At 37.8% G+C, this 19,359-nt stretch overlaps 1 protein-coding gene across 1 annotated transcript in view; it reads right to left on the bottom strand.

Annotated features, from left to right (window-relative positions):
- Positions 1-19,359, bottom strand: part of CYLD (CYLD lysine 63 deubiquitinase) — a 1,495,154-nt gene that overhangs the window by 409,872 nt on the left and 1,065,923 nt on the right. The window contains exon 16 of the mRNA XM_044081615.1: positions 12,525-12,647. Coding sequence (XP_043937550.1) covers positions 12,525-12,647 — 123 coding nt within the window. The remainder of the gene's footprint in view (positions 1-12,524; positions 12,648-19,359) is intronic.

Genomic DNA, 19,359 nt, shown 5'->3' with positions numbered 1-19,359 from the left:
CGGCCACCTAGGGCACCGCTCTGGCAAGGGCACTTTTCCAGCATTTATTTGGTGTAGGTAAACCAGGATGGGGGCATCGGGTGGTGTGTGTGTGTGTATGTGGGGGGGGGGGGGGTGCCATGGATTCCTTTGGCCTAGGGCACCAGTTGACCTAAGGCCGCTCCTGAGAACACCTACTGCTGTAATAAGTTTACTTACATAACTGTACAACGTTCGATAGACAGACCACAGTTGTAGTAGCCTAAGCTACATGAGTAGATTACCACATCTTAGAAAACTAAAAAAAGGGAGGAGACCAATTGACTAACATTACAGGAGTCCCTGAAGAACAGTCCTTCAAAGCCTGTTCTTGACCTTGAAAAAGAATCCAGTTTGTAGTGCTTTGTAAAAGCTGAAGACCAAGCTGCTGCCTCTAGAATACTTCAGAGTCGAGAACTTTCCAAAAAGCCATCAGGGAAGGCAACACGCTTGTGGAAAAGACCCTAACCCCATCTAGAAGTGGCTTGTTATGGTGAGCATATCAAAAGGTGATCGCATGAGACAACCACCTGGAAGTATTCTGCTTTGTTAATGGTTGTCCTCCCCTCTTAGCTTCACAAGAGACAAACAGCTGATCAGCTTTCCTGAAGGCTCGAGTCATGTCTGGGTAGTATCTGAGCTGCCTGTCGATATCTCTAGTGTGAGGAACCTTTTTATCTGAGCTGCCTGTCGATATCTCTAGTGTGAGGAACCTTTTTCCCCTTATTCGTGGGTTCATGAAAGAAGATATTGAGATGAATAGTCTTGTTTAAAGTAAACTCTGAGACCACTTTAGACATGAAAGAAGGGTTAATTCTCAAAGAAACCCCGCCCTTGTGAAAAATGGTAGTGTGACTTACCATTGGTGCTTGTAATTCAGTTATCCTCCTAGCAGATGTCAGAGCAATGAATAAAAAAGTCTTCCATGTTAAGAACCTCGATTCAGCCAGATCAGCTGGTTCAAATGGAGAAAGCAAGCTTTTCAAGCATAAAGTTTATATGCCAAGGAGGAGCCATTTGTTTCATAGGTGGATGGACATATAACACTCCTTTCAAAAAACTTGAGTATGGTAAAAAAATGGTGAGGGGATCAAAGGGCACACGAGCAGAAATGGCCGATAAATGCACCTTGACAGAGAAACAAGATAGGCCAGATGATAGTAGCTCACAAATATAATCAAGAACCAGAGACAACCTTGCCTGAAGATGATCCTTTTTCTACCTGCATATATATGACTTCCTGTTAGCAATTTTCACCTCCTTTAGTACCTTCTGCATATTCTCAGGGAAAAAAAGTGCCCAAAGTGAAGAGTTTTCAGGTTGGGATGTATCAAACAACTCCTGTCTTTTGTGAGTACATTCAATATGTTGGGAACCCTGGGGTAACTGCCCTTGGCCAGATTGAAAAGAAGAGAGAACCACTGCTGCACAACCACATTTATGGAGAGTCCTTCTGGATCTTCAGATGAACTCAGATATTAGTGGAAAGGCATACAGTAACTTTCACATCCAAGAGAATGAGAAAGCAGCTGTCTTCCAGACCTATTTGCAAGGAATCCTGGAGCAGAATTTCTTTAGTTTATTCTGAAAAGAAGCAAACAGATGTACTTGTGAATACCGTTGGTGCAGTTAAAAAGTTCAAAGGGAAGACAACTGATAATGTGAACTAGATGCAGCAAGCCTTAAAAAATGTATGAACTCTTTGCCAATGGGAATTTGATGATAGCATTTAAAACTAGCTTTATTATGGAAGCTAGAGAAGGAATCAGAGGTACAAGGGACTGAAGGAATAACATTTTGAACAGTGGAATCATGACAAAAAAAGATTTAGAAAGGAAAGTTACAGTACACGCCTCCATGACGTTTCCCTTTTTGGTACAAAAAAACCCCTTGAATAAAAGCCTTTGCACAAGTGTAATGAGGCACAGATTCTCTAACTCTGTCTGCCACTATACGGTGGTGAATGGGATTAACAAAAGACAATTCACTAGGCAAGAAGAAATTCCCTGGAAAGGAGTAAGGAAATCCCACTGCCAAGTATACCCTTGCTTGATTACAGTTAAACCTGTCTGAAACTATCTGGTACCACAAAAAGCCTCAAAGAAGTAATAAGATTCCCAGGGTGGGAAGGGGAAACAGCCTGAAAAGGCAAATATTCATGCTTATTCAGAGAACTGTCATTGACTTTTCATGGCTTTTCCTTTCTCCCTCTTTGCCACTGTATTTAACATCTTGTTTGACATCTCCTTGTAACTTAAATTCATCTCTACAACATCTGTGAATGATTATCACTTTGACAAATGTTTGGAAGAAAATCATTCAAAATATGGAGAGCTGGTCTTAAGCTAATTCCTGCTGGCAGAGCAGAAGTAACACTCTTAGCTCTTTCCTCACTCTTTTACCCTCTATTAAAGAAAGTTTTAGCTCATAATTGAATAATGCACCCTGCAGATGATAAAGCATACCTGCTTGATGCAGCTTTTCTGACAGATATTACATGCCTTTTTAATGAATTCAACTTATCCCTCCAAGAAAGAAATCTTTATCTGCCTGATCTAATGTTGACATTGAAACTGCACATTATCTCCACTAAGCTTGAGGAATTTGATTTCACATACTTTCCAAAGTCTATGGGAGACATACCTCCAGTACTTATGAGGAGATACATCAATGGTACAATCCAACAGCATACAGAGAAGCATGAAGAGAAATGTTGAAGATTTAGAACAGCATTTTGAGAAGTGCTTTAGCTAGTTGTATGAATCGAAAGCCTTCATGTTACTACCTTCAAACCTATTGAACCTGGCATGGCAAAAGGTCGAAATATGGACGTTACAGGAAGGTATTTGAATGTGAGTTGATTGAGGCCCATGCTTTAAACAAGGGTCAGATCAATGTGTTAAGAAGGAGAGGAGATGTTAGGGATTTACTGACAAATGTCTGTTAAATTTTCAGTTATGTAGTAGAAAATGGTTATCCACTTACACTTGTGTGAAAACCTTCTGAGCAATGGGACCTGTTAAAAACAATATGTGCAACATAGATGGCAACCTAAATGCTGAACTGTGGTGTGTGTGTGTGTATACATTCCCTGTAACAAACTTGAAGAATATGTCCGTACAGAGCCAGTGCCAGACGTCACACTGACTGAACCTAGTTTGGTTGGGAAAAAATGATATTCCAAGTTTTCTGTTTCAGTATGGGAACAACTGCTGTTACTGTTGTATGATATAAAAAACAATAAGAATACAGGCATTTCAATTTTGTATTCAACTCTTACATCATTTTTTTCCGGGAAGGTAAAGGTAAATAGAGAATTTACCATAGGTTGTGACCCTCAGTTAAAAAGAGGGAGCCATGCAGCTCACTGGCATAAAAAAGTTTATCCAATATTGCTTTGCAAGGTCTTCTGGGGAAGAGACCACAGCATCTGAGCTGAAGACATCTTCATCGCAGTGGAGCTGTTATCCATCAAAGGAAAGTCACAATAAGACTGTTTTACCTGTGGAATTTACCTTGCCAGCATGGAAAGTTGCTGGTAGTCTTCTTTATCAGTGGAATTATTACTTGTGCTATGAAGTAGCTAAAGGGAAACACGTATGAGCCTTCGTCATTTTGGGGCCAGCTTTGAGAGACTCTTTGTATGGACTATGCTGCACGAGAATAAAGCCTTCTTGAGCTGTTATTTTTCACAACACTGTAAGAGTGTTTTACAGACTACTTTTTATTTAAGTTTTCTTTTTCTACCAGTTTTGCCAAAAAGAAAATGCTTCTGTTCTCTCTTACAAATCACCCTATGCTGAACTTTTAAAAAAATGCTATCAAGGATGTTTCTGTGACTACTACTGTGACTACTAGAAATAGAACCAAAGGTATGAATTCATTCATTAGTTTGTTTTCATCTACTGTTTGGAAATGTCCACCTGGAAAACAACATTTTTAGATAATTTCTGAGGAGAAGTCTCCATGTAAATAAAATTAATAAACATAACAGATAAGTAGACAAAGATACTGATGACATTGATGCAAATAATATGTTTGTCTAAAAAGAAAAGAAAGCAACACATAAATGTAATTTTAGAAAATAGCAACAAATTGTTGAACATGTGTGTATGACATTATATGCCATGTGTTTTATAGCTTTTAAAAGAAGTTGATTCAAGTGAAGCAAATGCTTGCAAAAACAAACAGAAATGGAATAATTTTACTTACCAGAATCATGGCAAGGAGAAGAATGCATCTGTCTCATACAGAAATCATCATCCACACCTGGGAAGTGATACATGAATTTTTTTTTTTCTCTTTTGATATCTTAAACCTTCATTCAAATTATGAATATCTACATCTCTGTGTTCTATTAACATAATGATGTCAGTCCAATGCAGGTATTGATATAGGTCCCTGACTTTTCTTTTCTAAAGTGAAATACACCTCAGACAAAAAAAAAAAAAAAAAAAACAGCAAGACAAAAGATAAATTAGGTAGTTGGTAGTATAAACTGAGGCCCAGCATGTGTTCATGCTCCATGAAAAAAAAATGAACTGGTATGACCAAAGAGGACATCACTGGAGGTACTGATAAAAGTACTGTACTTTTATATCTTTTGCCGGCACCAAGGTCCATGAGGAGACTCTTCATACTTTAGATAACAACTCTGTGCCCCTGTTTTGGGAGTCACTGGTAATGCAGCACTGTGCTCAAAATTTAAAGTAAAAGTGGAACTTTCACTGTCTTAAGTTGCCTCAGTTACTCCCTTCTAATATTTCACTATCTTATTTATGCTTTAGCCTTCTTCAAGGACAAAGAATGAAATAATTACTTTTTTGACTGAATATCACCCCAAAAAAATATTAAAACTGTCAATGAGCGTGAAGAACTGGGCTGACAAAATTACACTGGTGGCACAGCAGGATGTGAAATGTTTAAAACCAGCAAGAAGAAATAAAGAAAATTCCTAGCAAGCTGACTTTACATGGGAGCTTCACATACTTAGCAATACGTAAAGGAATGCATTAAAGACAGCAGTGCTGGTTTTCTTAGTGAATACAGTACAGCTAGTGAAATTTTCATCTAAGAGTAAAGGTAGACATGGAGGGTAAAAAAAGGATTAGGATTTACTGTTAGATTGGCACTTCCTAAACACAATTAGCAGCTATACAAGGGCTCACTTCACTATAATAATAATATGTACTGAATATGTGCAAAAACAGTGTATGTAGGCACCAATTCTAATCTCTGATGAAATTTCATAACAAAAGTGTTCATGACCTTGATCGAGTATGTTATTAGGACCACACTCTGATGGTAAAGTTGTGTAAGTTGCACTTACCCATAACAGTTCCAATTCTTCACTGCTGCAGTAGCCTGTGAATTGTATCCTGCCAAGGCTACAACAACCATTCAGCTTCCAAAACCTTACATCCCATTCTACACTGTCACTCTGGCTGCTTATAGGTTATTACTTTTTGAAGGGAGCTAAATAAACAGCCAGAGTGACTAAAAATCTTCCAGGCTTTCTTGCCCCTAAACAAAAAATGGGTAATTCATCCTTAACAAACCAATATACAAACAACAATATCTAACACTGTATACCACAATAACTATATACAGAAGGGGGATAGTGGGTGGGTGCTGCTACTGCAGTAGTGAAGAATTCAAACATCTACTGTCATGGGTAATTCCAACTTACGCATCTCTATTATGTTCAACATTCTCCCTTCCGGCAGTAGCCTACAGGTAGACGACCACTGCTTTTACAGCCTGGAAGGAGGAAGCATAAGGCTCCAGGCACTCATAGAGAAAGGTCCTAGCAAAGCCTGCTCTGGATGGAAAAAGAATCTAGATTGTAGTGCTTTGTATATGTACAGATGAAGGAACAAGTTGCTGCCTCTACAATGCTTCTACAGTCCATCTCCTCCCAGTATGGCATTACAGAAGCTAAGACTTAAGTACAATGTGCCTTAACACTAACTGGAGTGGATTTTCCATGGTGAGAGTAAGAAAACACAAAGCAGAAGTCAACCACCTGGAAATAATCAGTTTATACATGGGTTGATATTTCTTAGTACCACAATAGGAAATAAACAGCTGGTTAGCTTTTGTAATGGACTTACGTCCGTCAAGATAGTACCTAAATTGCCTATGCACATCCAGAGTGGGCAAAAATATTTCCTCCCTTGTTTTTTGGATCTGGATAGAAAACAGTGAGACTGATGGCCTAATTCAACATTAACTCTGAAACAACCATGGGCATGAAAGAGGTGGTTGTGCATAGAGTCACCCTGTCTTTATGAAAAAACAGAATTCTCCAACCACGAGAGCTTGCAACTCAAATACTCTTTTTGCAGATGTCAGAGCAATCAGAAAGAAGTTTTCTGTGAAATAAGCCATCAGTCCCTTCAGTTAGCATGACTAGCAGGTTCAGATGGTAACAATCAGTTTTTCTACCACAAAATTGAGATCCCTAGGAGGAGGAACCTGTCTACAAGGAGATCTCAGGTATAAAACCCTTTAAAAACTGTTTGACAATTAACAGAGAAGAAAGGGGGATTCCTGGGTAGACATGCTGAAATGGCTACAAGATGTACCTTTATGGAGGAATAACAGAGGCCAGAGGATAGTAACTCATGCAAATATTTAAGCACCATTGGTACAAAAATGCTGATGGATCCTTCTGGTCATTGACTAATCACCAAAGGAAATCTTTTCCATTTGCTAATGCATGATTTTCTAGTAGCTGCATTTTTTGCCTCCTTCAAACCTGATCCAAGTTCCTCATGAAAGAGGTGTCTAAAAGCTATCAAAATTGAATCATCCATGCAGTCATCTGAAGTTGTTTGATGCCAGGGTGTATCACACTCCCCTTGTCTTCTGCGAATAGATCTATTCTGTGAGGAAGCTAACAGTAATAGCCCATGACCAACTTCATAAGAAGGGAGAACCAATTTTGCCTGGGTCAGCCATAAGGGAGTCACCACAATGATTGTTGGAGAGTCTTTCTAAATCTTCAGAATCAGGCTGATAATCATTGGAAAGGGTAGAAATGCATATGGGAACATACCCAAAAAGAGGAATGCAAGACCATCTATTTTCCAGGACTGCTTGCAAGGAGTCCTGAAACATAATCTTTTTAGTTCTCTGTTTTGAAAGAAAGTGAACTTGTCTACTTTAGGTGTTCCCCACATCTGGATCAACTCCTGAAAGACCTCTTCATTGAGCTTCCACTCTTGAGGATCTACCCAGCACCTGCCCAGCTTGTCTGCCACTATGATATGTAAGAAGCCTGAAGAGTTAAGGAGTTCAGTAGAGTGAACTCTCAAGCTATCATTACCAGCCAGAACAGAGGACATGACTCAATGCCCCTCTGTTTATATACCACATCACTTTAATGATCTGGAGAAGACCTGGTACCAAACGATGATGCAGAAGCTTTATGTCAGGAATTACATTCAATATTTATTTGATATTGATGTGCTTCAATCTGTCTGAACTTTCCCACAGCCCTTGCAGTTTTACCCACATTGAAGCTGCTCCCCAAGCAAAATATGAGGAATTGATTAACACAGATTATGTTGGGGTGGGTGGAGAAGAGGAAAAATCTGGAGTATAAGTCATCTTTTTTTTCCCAAAAACATTTTTATTAAATTTTGTTAATAAACATGGACATAAAGTATTAAAAATAAACAATACAAAACAAAACTATTTACACTATACACAAACATCCATTATAAACATTTGTTTTATCCAAGAAAGGTAATCAATATTTATCTAACAATCTCCCCAATTTTTGGCAAGCTAGTCTTTTGTGTGTTACATTTGAGGATCTCTGATAAATAGTTTGCATTTCTTTTTTACATACAGATTTTGCTATTGAAATAAACTCATTAAACATAAGATCTTGCTTATTTTTCCAGTTCAATGTAATTATTTTTCGAGCAATATCTAGAATTAACCAAAAAACAGGTAACTGATGTCTAGGAATTACACTTGGGGTAGGGACATTGAATAATATCAAAGAGCAAGTAATTTGACAGTTATCAGACCACAGGGCTTTTGTGAAATGTCTAAAATCACTCCAGTATTGTGTGTGAGTTCTACATTCGATGAACATATGAACCCAGTTGGCTTCAAGAATATCACCACACTTCTAGCATTTGCTTTCATTACTCTTAGTTATACGATCAATTCTGTATGGAGTGTAAAAGCTTCTATGAATAAATCGCCAGGTATATATAGTCTCCAATATAAAGATGATGACGTATTTTTTATTGAATTTAATAACTGTTTCTTATTATCATTAGATAAAGGTTCACCATTAATCTTTATGGAGTAATTCCAAAAAGCTTGGTCAAAACTAATCAAGTCTTCTTGTATGATTTTATATACAGGTGATATGCTTAATTTATGTTCAATGTTCATCGAGCTACACCATATGAATAACTGTATCGATCTTGGTATAATATCAGTTTCCAAATTTATTGACACACTCACTTTATTTTCAACTAACTGTCTTAAGGATTGAAATAAGAGCCAATTATCTTGACAGACATTATATCTGGCTAAGAGAAAGTTCATTGGTTGGATGTTCTTACTGTCTATAAACTGGTGCCAAAACTTTAGATTATTCTCTTTAGGATTCCACATCTTATTGATATTGAAGGTATCTAGGCAATCTGGTGTATAAGGTATGGGAAATGTAATTAAAAAGGTGTTCTTTAAACTATAATTGTTGTGGATTATATTTTTTAAAATATAAAATATTTGGTTTCTACCATGTAAGAAGTGGCTACATTTCTTATTATATAAGCAATATTCACTGAGTAGCCAAAATATTTTGTTAGTTCCAAAGGTTTCCTTAAACTGGGTTTCTGAATTCTCAGAGGAAGTTATATGTATTTCATGTAGTTGTTTCCAGCTAGAAGTGTATATGGATGAAATCCAGTGTAGTATTACGTTAATAATAAAAGATTTGGAATATAATTCTATGTTGGGAAAGCCAACCCCATTACTGTCCCAGGCTCTAACATGTCATTTATAGGCTATTCTTGGTTTCTTTGGGAACCATAGAAAAGTTAGTAATAGGGAATCTAGAATCTAGAATCAATGATTGTATGTAAAATAAAATATTGGACAAAATAATCATTTTTATTAATGTAAGTCTGTCTTCCATGGTGAGAAACATTTTGTTCCACTTTTTAGTCAAGTCACTGATTATAGCTACCAGTTTAGTGACATTAAATTCAATAGTCTCATTCCGCTTATTCTTAATACTTATTCCTAGATAATCTATCTTACCATTTTCTCAGTTGAATGTATTGTATTTTTGCAAATTGCTATTTATTTTCTTATTGATTAAAAGTGTTTTGGTTTTATTTTGATTAAAACTAAGCCCTGAGATTTTTCCAAATAGAGTTATGCATTCATGATATGTTGTAAAGAGCCTTCTATGTCACTGGATGTTAGTAGAATATTGTCAGCAAAAAGCTGAACTTTTGGACAGTATCCCTCATTAACTTGAAATCCGTTGATATTTGGGTTATTTCTAATAAATGAAGCAAAAGGTTCCACTGATAAAGTGAAAAATAATGGGGATAGAGGGCAACCTTGTCTAGTTCCCTTATGAATTTTTACTGGGGATGATAACATGAACCAATCTTAACAAATGCTTTAGAATCACTATAAATACTTAATATCAGTTTAGTGAAATCTGAAGTAAAGTTAAATTCTTTAAAGATTTTTTGTAAGTATGACTAACTAAGGGAATTGAACGCCTTATCAATATCCAGACTAATAACAGTTAATTGTTTCTTGGTTTTGTTTGCAATGTCTATTAGAGATAGCATCTTAATAATATTGTTGTGCACTTTTCTATGCAAGATAAAGCCAGCTTGATCAAAGTGTATTAGATTGGGTAATATATTCTTTAGTCTTTTGGCCAGGATAGACATGAAAATTTTATAATCAATATTTAACTGATCCCTCCACTAATGCATTTCTGACTTGATAAAGCCAAAGACTGGAATCTGAAACTCCAGAAAATTAGAATGTTGGACCCACATGTTTTTCAGGTTCCACTGAATCTTTCTCAGATGTAGCCTGACAAAGGGAGTCATGAGAATCATGGAAACCATGAGGCCTAGTATCCTGAAAAAATATTCTGGTAGTAGCTTTAGACTGGTGAAAAAGGACAGAAAGACTCTGCACAAATAAGTAAGTTGCCATCTAAATAGGAAAATATAGATACCTTACATTCTGCAGTGGGCCACCGCTGAAGTTAGACACTTTATAAACACTCTTGGTGGACTGGACAGCCCAAATGGTAATGCAGAGAATTGATAATGTGACCCAAACACATTAAATCTTAGAAATCTCTTGAAGTTGTCTGCTAGTGGAATGTGACTGTAAGCACCTTTGAGATCTAAAGTTACCATATGACTCTGATCTGGAATCAGAGATAACACTGTTTGGAGGTCAACATCTTGAATTCTGGAATCTTTGCGAAAAGATTGAGACAAAACAATCCAAAACTGGTCTCTAAGAGTGCTCCTTCTTTAGAGCCAGAAACATTCTGGAATAAAATCTCTTTCCTAATTGATCTGCAGTGACATAATCTAAGACACCTGCATCTAAAATTTGTTAGAGCACTTGAGGAAACAATTCTAGGCTTCTTCTATCCATTGACAACAGAAATCATCCTAAATAACCTTCAAAACCCATTTGTCAGATGCCAAAATGGAAAATTTAGAGTCAGATTCTGTGAAACAGGAAGAGATGCTGGGGCAGGAGAAGGAGGAAAGGTGAGCTGGTTTCTGACATAGTTTTTCTCAGGAGGACACTTGACCCTTTTTTGGAAAAAAAACTCCCTTTTTGGGTTGTCATTATTTCCCTCCTGCCATTTCTTCTTAGATATCTGACTGTCTTTTAGCAGGAGGCACCACTTATTTGTTTTCTCTTTTAAAGGGAGCAGAGGACTTGAAGGGAAGGAACCTAGTGAATTGAAACATCCTCGAAACCTTCCTGCATTACTTCACCTCCTTCATCCCATTGTTTGAGGACCTGCAAAGCAGAAGGCCCAATTAAACCCTCCTATACAGAGGAAATTGAAAAATTCTGACTTTCAATCAACTGAAAACTTTTGACTACATATCCAGATAAATCACTTTAAGACTGTAGCTGAAGCAGAAGAACTGGAAACAAGTATTACTGCAATCATGCATACTTTTTGAGGCATGATTAAAAATGTGAGACAAGTTAGCAACAATCTGATTCAATTAAGACCTACCTACAGGAGGCTGAGAAGCAGACAATTCTCTGAGACTATTGGCAGATCTCAGCATAAACTTTCACATACAGCCATGGTAGTTAAGAATTTTAAAAGCTAAAGTAAAAGAAAAGAATCTCTTAGGTCCACAGGTACTTATGTAAGTATTAGGCAACTGGTCTGCATATCATTTTAAGCCTAGCCACAAAAAAATATCCTTACCCAGCCTGTCCAGCAGTTTACCTTCTTTATCCCTAGGAATTCTATAAATATAGAAAAATCATAAAATATAGTGTGGAAAAGTTCCCCAAAGGGGTATTACCTGTTTGAAAGGATGTTTCAGGACAACTACTGCTCCTGAGAAGCCTTATTGCTCCATATGCACAAGTTGGCAGGAAAGTACTAAAGGTTTTTAGTCACTCTATTTATATAGTTCCCTCTAAAATCATCTTAGCCTCTAAATAGCCACGACGACGGTGTGGGAGGTGATGGAGGCTTTTGGAAACCAGCCACTTGCTGTATCCTTTGCAGAACACAACTAATAGGTTACTGCATTGAGAATGAAGAACATCTATCTATATGCTTTGCAGAAAAAAAATTACTTTATTTACTCAATATAGTACATTTTCATTTAGCTAAATCAGTTCAATGGTTCTTAAGGACGTAAACTGTATAGCACTTAGTATACCAGACACTTTGTCAACCCCATAGGCCATCATAATACTGTTAACTTATGCAGAACTCAGCACTTTTTTTTTGCCCAGAAATTCCCTATATCCAAAACCCTGACTTCTAAATGCACAGTGCCTGACACCATATTAACTTGGGAGGAAAAGGCATTAAGTGATTTGCCTTTTCTGTGAGTTGGACTCGCCTTAGACATGTATTTAAATATCATGGATATGGGGCAGACCCCCTCCCCCCTCCCATAATGGCAGGGTACAGAGGGCAGAGTTCCCTGCAAAAACGCTGCTAGAGAATGTTTACTCATCATAGCAGTCTGACAGAAAGGTGAATTAGTAAGATCAACAGGCTGAGCTTTGCTGAGGTGTGCTTCATGAAGACAAACAAGACCCAACCACACAGCAATTTTTACAAGTACAGTTGAGCTATATTTACAAATGGATGTTTATAAAAATGAAAACAAAATCTATTAATTTACTCAAAACAAAACAATTTGCTTAAAAAACACAGTACAGACCAAGGTAGCAAGAGAAACTTCAAGAATCTTTACTTATATACTTACATTCTGAGGGGATTTACAATTTCAGTTCTTAAAAGGTCCTGAGTTTCTGTATAATATTCAACATCATTTTTTCCTCTAGGCCTGAGAAGAACTGTGTCTAGAACAGAGCTGAATGAAAACAGGCTATAAAAAAAAAGACAGAAAAGAAAAACAATATTATTAACAAAAAAACAGGAGCTGCTTATAAAAACATTATGTGTGTGTGTGTGCGTGTGTGTGCGTGCGTGTGCGTGTGTGTGTGTGTGTGTGTGTGTGTGTGTGTGTGTGTGTGTGTGTGTGTGTACTTCTCAAGTACTGGCATTTTGGAGAGTACTATAGTCGACTAAGTATCCCTCATACAGTTTGTAAGTAAATGCCATATACTGTTAGACTAAATTGAGATTATTTAATTTTAACTACAAAAATAGCCACTGTATTGCAATTGCAAATCATGTTTTAAAGTGAGAATGAAAATGCATGACAAAACAGAAACAGAAGAGATGCCCCAAACTGATTTTCATATGATTTAGAGAACATAAGTTGTACCATTAATTCTTCCAGACTAGTTACTTTATTTTATTTGACTGTGTAATTTAAAAATCTGGGACAGACTGACATCCCATCCAAGATTACTCCCCTGCTTTATATTCAAGTGCCTGCATAAGTTCCAGCTCTCCTTTAACCCTGAACATGACTCATACCTTTCAACTGTACAGATTTTCACAGACTGTCCAGATTTTTGCCTCTTATTTTTGGTTTGTTTCTCATAAAATTGTGGTTTTCCAGCAAAACATTGGCAAACCTTTGAGGAGTGAAGTCAGAAAATAATGAGAGACATTTGAGATACAGACTTTCTACCTTTCAGAAAATTCATGCTAATACAAAACCTGATATTCTATCAACCTTCTAAGTTTGTAAGAGCAATTATTTAAAAGTTGTCCCTATTTTTAAGCCTCCGTTCCTGTTATTTATGGTTTTGCCCAGATTTCTTGCTCTAAGAAGTTGAGAGGTATAATGACAATTTGGGTATCAAAGACTGAAAGAGTAATTACAAATGAATTATAAAGAAAATGAGATGGATTAAGAGCAACTGATACAAATATAAAAATGGAAAACACAGGTATATGTGCAATTTATTAATGTCAAAACAACCAAAAAGCGGTCACTTTTTCAAAGAAATTATAATTAAGAGACAGTGAACAATGATGACTCAAATCAGATAACAAGGAATTGTCCACGTGACAAAACTAACAGCAGCAAACATTTTGGTTAGTAAGCAAAAAAACAGAAAAAGACGTGTTGTACATAGTTTACCTAAGTTCCATCAAGGAACAAAAGTACAAGTTGCACTTTTTTTAAAAATTCAGTTCCAAAAAGTATAACTTACAAAATGCAAAACACTCAAAAGTTTTTTTTTTTTTATGTAGGAGGGGTAATGGGGAGGATTTGGCCCCTCCCACCCCCAACTTGTATATACCAACTCCAAATAATGCTGAACTACAATGTGGAAAAAGGGAGAGAAGAACGGCACCGCAAGGCACTCAACTCAATGCACTGCTACAATGCAGAGTATGAAAGCTGTTCATTCTTACAGTGTGTTACATTTTCACAGTCATGCCACAGGACTATAATCACATACCCAAAAGGATACCTGACTGCTGAAACTATCTGGCCAAAAGAGCACTGTCTGTCTACGACTTTTTCCAAATCATATGTATGATTTCCTGCTGCACTCCTCCTTATGATGTACATATTGGATTTATTTTGATCCTTCTCAAAGTTCGACTACTTTGAGTTATTGCTTGACTGGGAAATGGATTTCTTAATGCAGTATTAGTTTATGGATGCTTCTCTACAGCTGCAGACTAAAGCAATTTGGAATAATTGCCTGACACAGAAATAGGTTTCTTGCTATAGAGATATGGTTTACATATGCTTCTGCAGAACAGCAGATTGAGACAGCCTTGAGTTACTGTCTTGCAAAGGGGGATTTCTTACTGTACAGTTCTAACTTGCAGATGCTTCCCAGGACAAATGCTTAGTCAAATAAATGGAAGGTTTTTTTTAATTTTACTTCAAACTTGTGTTCTCCCTAGTTTTATGATGATAAATTAAAAAATAAGACTTCCAGCGATGACACAGCAGAATTTAGATACATTCCCTGGTCACTTTCCGCTCTTGCGTGGTTTTTTTTTGTTTGTTTGTTTTTAAAGAAGCCAGGTATTGCAGCTGATTCCAACACTTTACTGTTGTCGACAGATAAAGCCCTGATTATGACTCCGGCAACTAGAGTCTGGTTAGCAGCTTGAGTACCTGATGGAGCTAACAGGGAGGATGGGGCAATACTATCCTGGGATGGGGGGGGGGTCATGCTGATGTTTTTTTAGTGGAGTTCTAGCACAAGCCAGAGCTCAAACAGAAATGGATGCCAAGCAGGGGGACAGGGTAAAAGGCACAGTGCATATGCCTCTTAGGCTCCGGGGAAGGAGTTGCATGTCATAGTTTTCCAAGTCCAGTCAGCTGTAGCATACAAAAAAAAATGCTAGGCAATAAAGGAGAGTGGATATACACTACAAAAAACACTACGGCCCTATGGATGATGACTGTACTCCCAACACTTGACCCCATGCCTCCTCTGAGCGAAGAAAAATGTGTAAGGTGAGCCCTCATATGGAGTGCAGATGAGTTCATTGGGTGGGGAGTTGGACTTAAAGGTTGAGTGGACTGGCCAAAAAAGAGCAGCTGACTTTGACAGTGGACGAAAGGGACAGCAACATTTTTGTGAAGTTTATTTGGATAGTAACATTATTGATGCCTGGTGCTCAAAAGAAGTTGAAGAAGTCAACTAAAGAAGAAAAGTTGGTGCAGTAATCAGAAATGCCTAAATAAAATGTGGAAATTGCCTTTGTAGGAGGTACATGGTGTGAGCCTCTGGAGTGAATTAGCAGTTGAGGTGTTAGACAAAGAATCTTGGAAACACTTATCATGTATTTGAAAGATGTACAGAAATGGTGACTTCTAAATTTTGCAATTATATTGCAAGGAGGATAAAAGAGCTGCAGCAATGGTTAAAGCTCTGAATTCACATGCAAATGCTCTTGGAGAGTTGCACAAAGAAAATAAAGAATTAAAAGAGCAATATACCTAGGTGTTATTATGAACTAGAAAAGCTGACCAGGCTGACCATGAGGATAGAGACAGAAGAAAAATATATGGATTATGGCTGTGCACAAATCTGTGAAGAGTGAAATCGACAATTTTGCTTTTCTGTATTTTTTTTATCATGGATGACATCAAAACAATATTTGTAGTATTATTCTCTGGTAAGAAATTGAACTGCATTTTGAGTTAAAGAACTCAACTTTGTGTAGAGGTCAGAAGGCAGTGGATAAAACATAGATTGTTGTATTAAATATATAAACTAATTACCAGCTATATTTTGGAATAGCATACATGCTGCAAGTGCACAAATCAAACCGATCATGATGCATCATATACTTTCATAATTATACTAAGAAAAGTAAAGATACAGTACAGGGAAAAATTCTCATCTAACAGTTTCAACGTCTTGTTTACTACAGTGCTTATTCCCCAAGAACTCATTACACAAAACTGAAGTATATGAAAACAGTAACGTAACCTTAATGATCAGTGCTACATAAAATGAAGTGATACTAACTCTAACTGAAGACTCACAGAAAAAGTACCACCCACCCAAGAAGAAGAAACATTTATAAAATACACAAAAACAAACTCGAGCCAGCAATAATACAATCTGATGAAGCAAGCTGACAAAATTTGGCATTCATAGAATATGAAAAGTTTGTGCATTGTCCAATGTATCGCACTAAGCAACAAATAAGCATACCAAACACCAAATTTCCTTCAAATAAGTCCACAGTTCAGCAGTTCAAAAAAAAAAAAAAAAAAAAAAAAAAAAACCAATTTGCAAAACAGACCCTACTTAGTTCATCTGGTGCCCACTTCAGTTCCCTGAACCGGTACACCCCCCCCCCCATTTCCCCCTTTCAATTTTCATGGTTCAAAGGAAGATAAAGTTAGCTTCCACAGCACAGAATCCAAATCAAATGTCAAAGGAGAGAATCATCTTTCTGGTGACCTTAAATGAAGAACTTCTTTAAGAGTGGTCTTAATGGAGTGTTCTGTTGCCATGTGCTGATAATTAGGTACCAAAGCACAAACTACAAACTTATCCATTTTATTTGATCAATAACCTACCAGTTCCACTGGCATACAGGAATAAATCCTGACTATGAACCAGGCAACCAAGCTCGAACACCTGACTGCAGGTCCAATGTACACCAGCCACCTGGACTCTACTTGGCATGTGCAGGGAAACATATGGTCACAAAACCAACAAACTAAAACTGACAAGCCAAGCAGCAGTGGCAGCTCTCCTGCTTGCTCATCTTCCTGCTGCAAACCCATCATCAACAATTAAAGGAGAATCTAGTGATGCCCAAACTGGACTCGGTCAAACACCTAGGTGAAGTTTTACAAAAATAAACAGACTGGGTGGTAGCTGGGATGCATAGAGGGGGTCGTGCTATGGCAGAAGAACTCCAGTCCTAAAGATATACACAACCCAAGGCAAAAAAAGAAAAAAATGATGAATAAATGGTAGTTATGTATTTTCCATAACATTGGATCCTTTCACCCATGTCTATCCGATACGACTGATGGGACTTTGTGCTGCTTGTCGAATCTAAGCCAGCAAAACTTGTGTTCCAGCCTTAATCTTCTTTAATTTTTCTCTTCCCATAATGCACCTCTGGGTGAAACTAGTTGAAACTGAGTTTGCTAGCAAACAATAGAATGGCCCATGATAAATGTACTGGAGCAGAGCATACACAGTCCTTCAGGAATGACAATTTGTAAGGGAGATGGAGGGAAGGATGTCTTTTGGATGGATATAGATGATAGGATCAGTTAAGTACATACTACTGTGTCCTGGTTCATCCTAGCTCTCCAGATTGACGTTGATGGGTCAGACTCCCCAGCTACAAGCTGCCCAGGTGACACCACGACAGGTAACCATTGAGGACGGTAGCTCCAAATGAAGACCTAGACCTCTAAATGATGTGCACGTTATACTGCTTTGCAAAAGAATGCAAAGTACACTAGGCTGATGCACAGCAGATTTCACAAACTGATGAGTTTCTAAAAAAGTCAGTAGAAGTGTCAACAGACCTTGTACAACAAGCACTGGACCTGCAGGGTAAGAGAAAATAATGCACTGAATAAACAAAGGAAATGCATTTAGAAAACTACCTGGATAGAGGTACTTACTTTGGAAACTTTGCAACCAAAGGAAACAATTAGCTGAGAATTCTTTCTAAATGTTTAGTTTTGTACAGATAAAATATCAGTTGTCTATGAAAATTCAAGGTGTGGAAGATGTATTCCTTTTCACTGGAGGTGGATAGGTTGTTCAGTTTTGTTTTGAATGTCACCTTCAGAACAAAGGATCGATCTCTGCACAGGAAGACTCTGAGCATAAGGAAGACTAGGTAAGGAGAAGAAAGTCCCTGCAACTCTGATACTCACCTGGCAGAAATGACTGGTACTTGAGAATCTTCCAGGAGAGAAACTTCAATAAAGTGAAAGATGCTAGCATAAAGGGAGATCTTATCAATGCCTCATGGACAAAATTAAGGTCCCATGGAGGTATTGGTTCTTTGAACAAGTAAACGAGCAGAAAGCCTCCTTTAAGTAAAGCTCTACATAGCTGTGAGAAGCAAAGGATTGTAAGTCCAATTCATTACGAAAATTCAAGAACACAGCTAACTGCCCCTTAATGGTTGAAAAACTTGAAACGGAATCAAATATGTGAAAGGAAAAAAAAAGAATTTCAGGAATAGAAGTAGTAAGAGGGTCTTTCCCCTAGCCTGCTGCCAAAATTAGAGAAACACTTCCATTTCCTACAGTAAAATTGTGTGTATAGTTCTTCTCTGATGCAGAAAAGATGCGGACAGCACCTTCTGATAAGAAAGGTTCATTGGTCATCATAAGAACTGAACATACCAGGTGCTTAACTTGTGGTTGTGTAGGTGTAAGTGAGGCAATCCAGATGGGTGAGACAGTAGATCCATCTTGGGATCCACGAGCCAAAAAGGTTTCTGAAGGTAAGGCCTTAGCAGAGGAAAACAAATTTGGTTGGGCCACTAAGGAACAATGAGGATTACTGTGGCTTTGCATTTGATAGATTTCTGCAAAAATCTGTCTATTAGGGGAAGAAGGGAATAAGCATAAAGAAGCCTGGGGTGTCACTGCCTGACTAGGCCATCTCTGAGGGATTGTCCCTTTGCAGGGATCAAGGCAAAGAAGCTATTGCACATGGTGTTAGCTCACTTGGGGAGGCAAATAGAGTGCACCAAGGGTGGCCCCAGTAGTTAAATATTTGTTAAACTGCTACTGGAATACAGCAGCACTTGGAGTAAAAGTGATAATCATTCCCATATTCATTAATTGTCGATCTCACATCTGCTGGATCTCAGCAGCCCCCATCTGCTGCCTACACCTACTTCCCAGAAGAAGTGAGGCACACTGATAACATCCCAAAAGCTGAGGGAGTGAAAGGTCTCAGGGAAGGGTGTGCTGCTGAAACCTTGAAAGTTGAAGTCTCCAACACCATAAAGGGAGCCTTACATGTTGGATCTGAGGATGAGGCTGAAAGCCTGGTGTTGAGATGTCAAGTCCCACAACCCTCTTGACTTGATGGTCTTTGAGTCAAGTGTATTGGATCCAATATTAAATGTATCAAGTTGGAAGGTTCTGTCAGAACCAAGATTACACACTCCTGGGGAAGAACTGGTTCCAAAGTCACAAGTACCAA

This window comes from Protopterus annectens, chromosome 8.part1, assembly GCF_019279795.1.
Source record: "Protopterus annectens isolate FY-2018-M chromosome 8.part1, PAN1.0, whole genome shotgun sequence".
NCBI lineage: Eukaryota > Metazoa > Chordata > Ceratodontiformes > Protopteridae > Protopterus > Protopterus annectens.
This window is presented reverse-complemented; position numbering and strand designations above follow the sequence as displayed.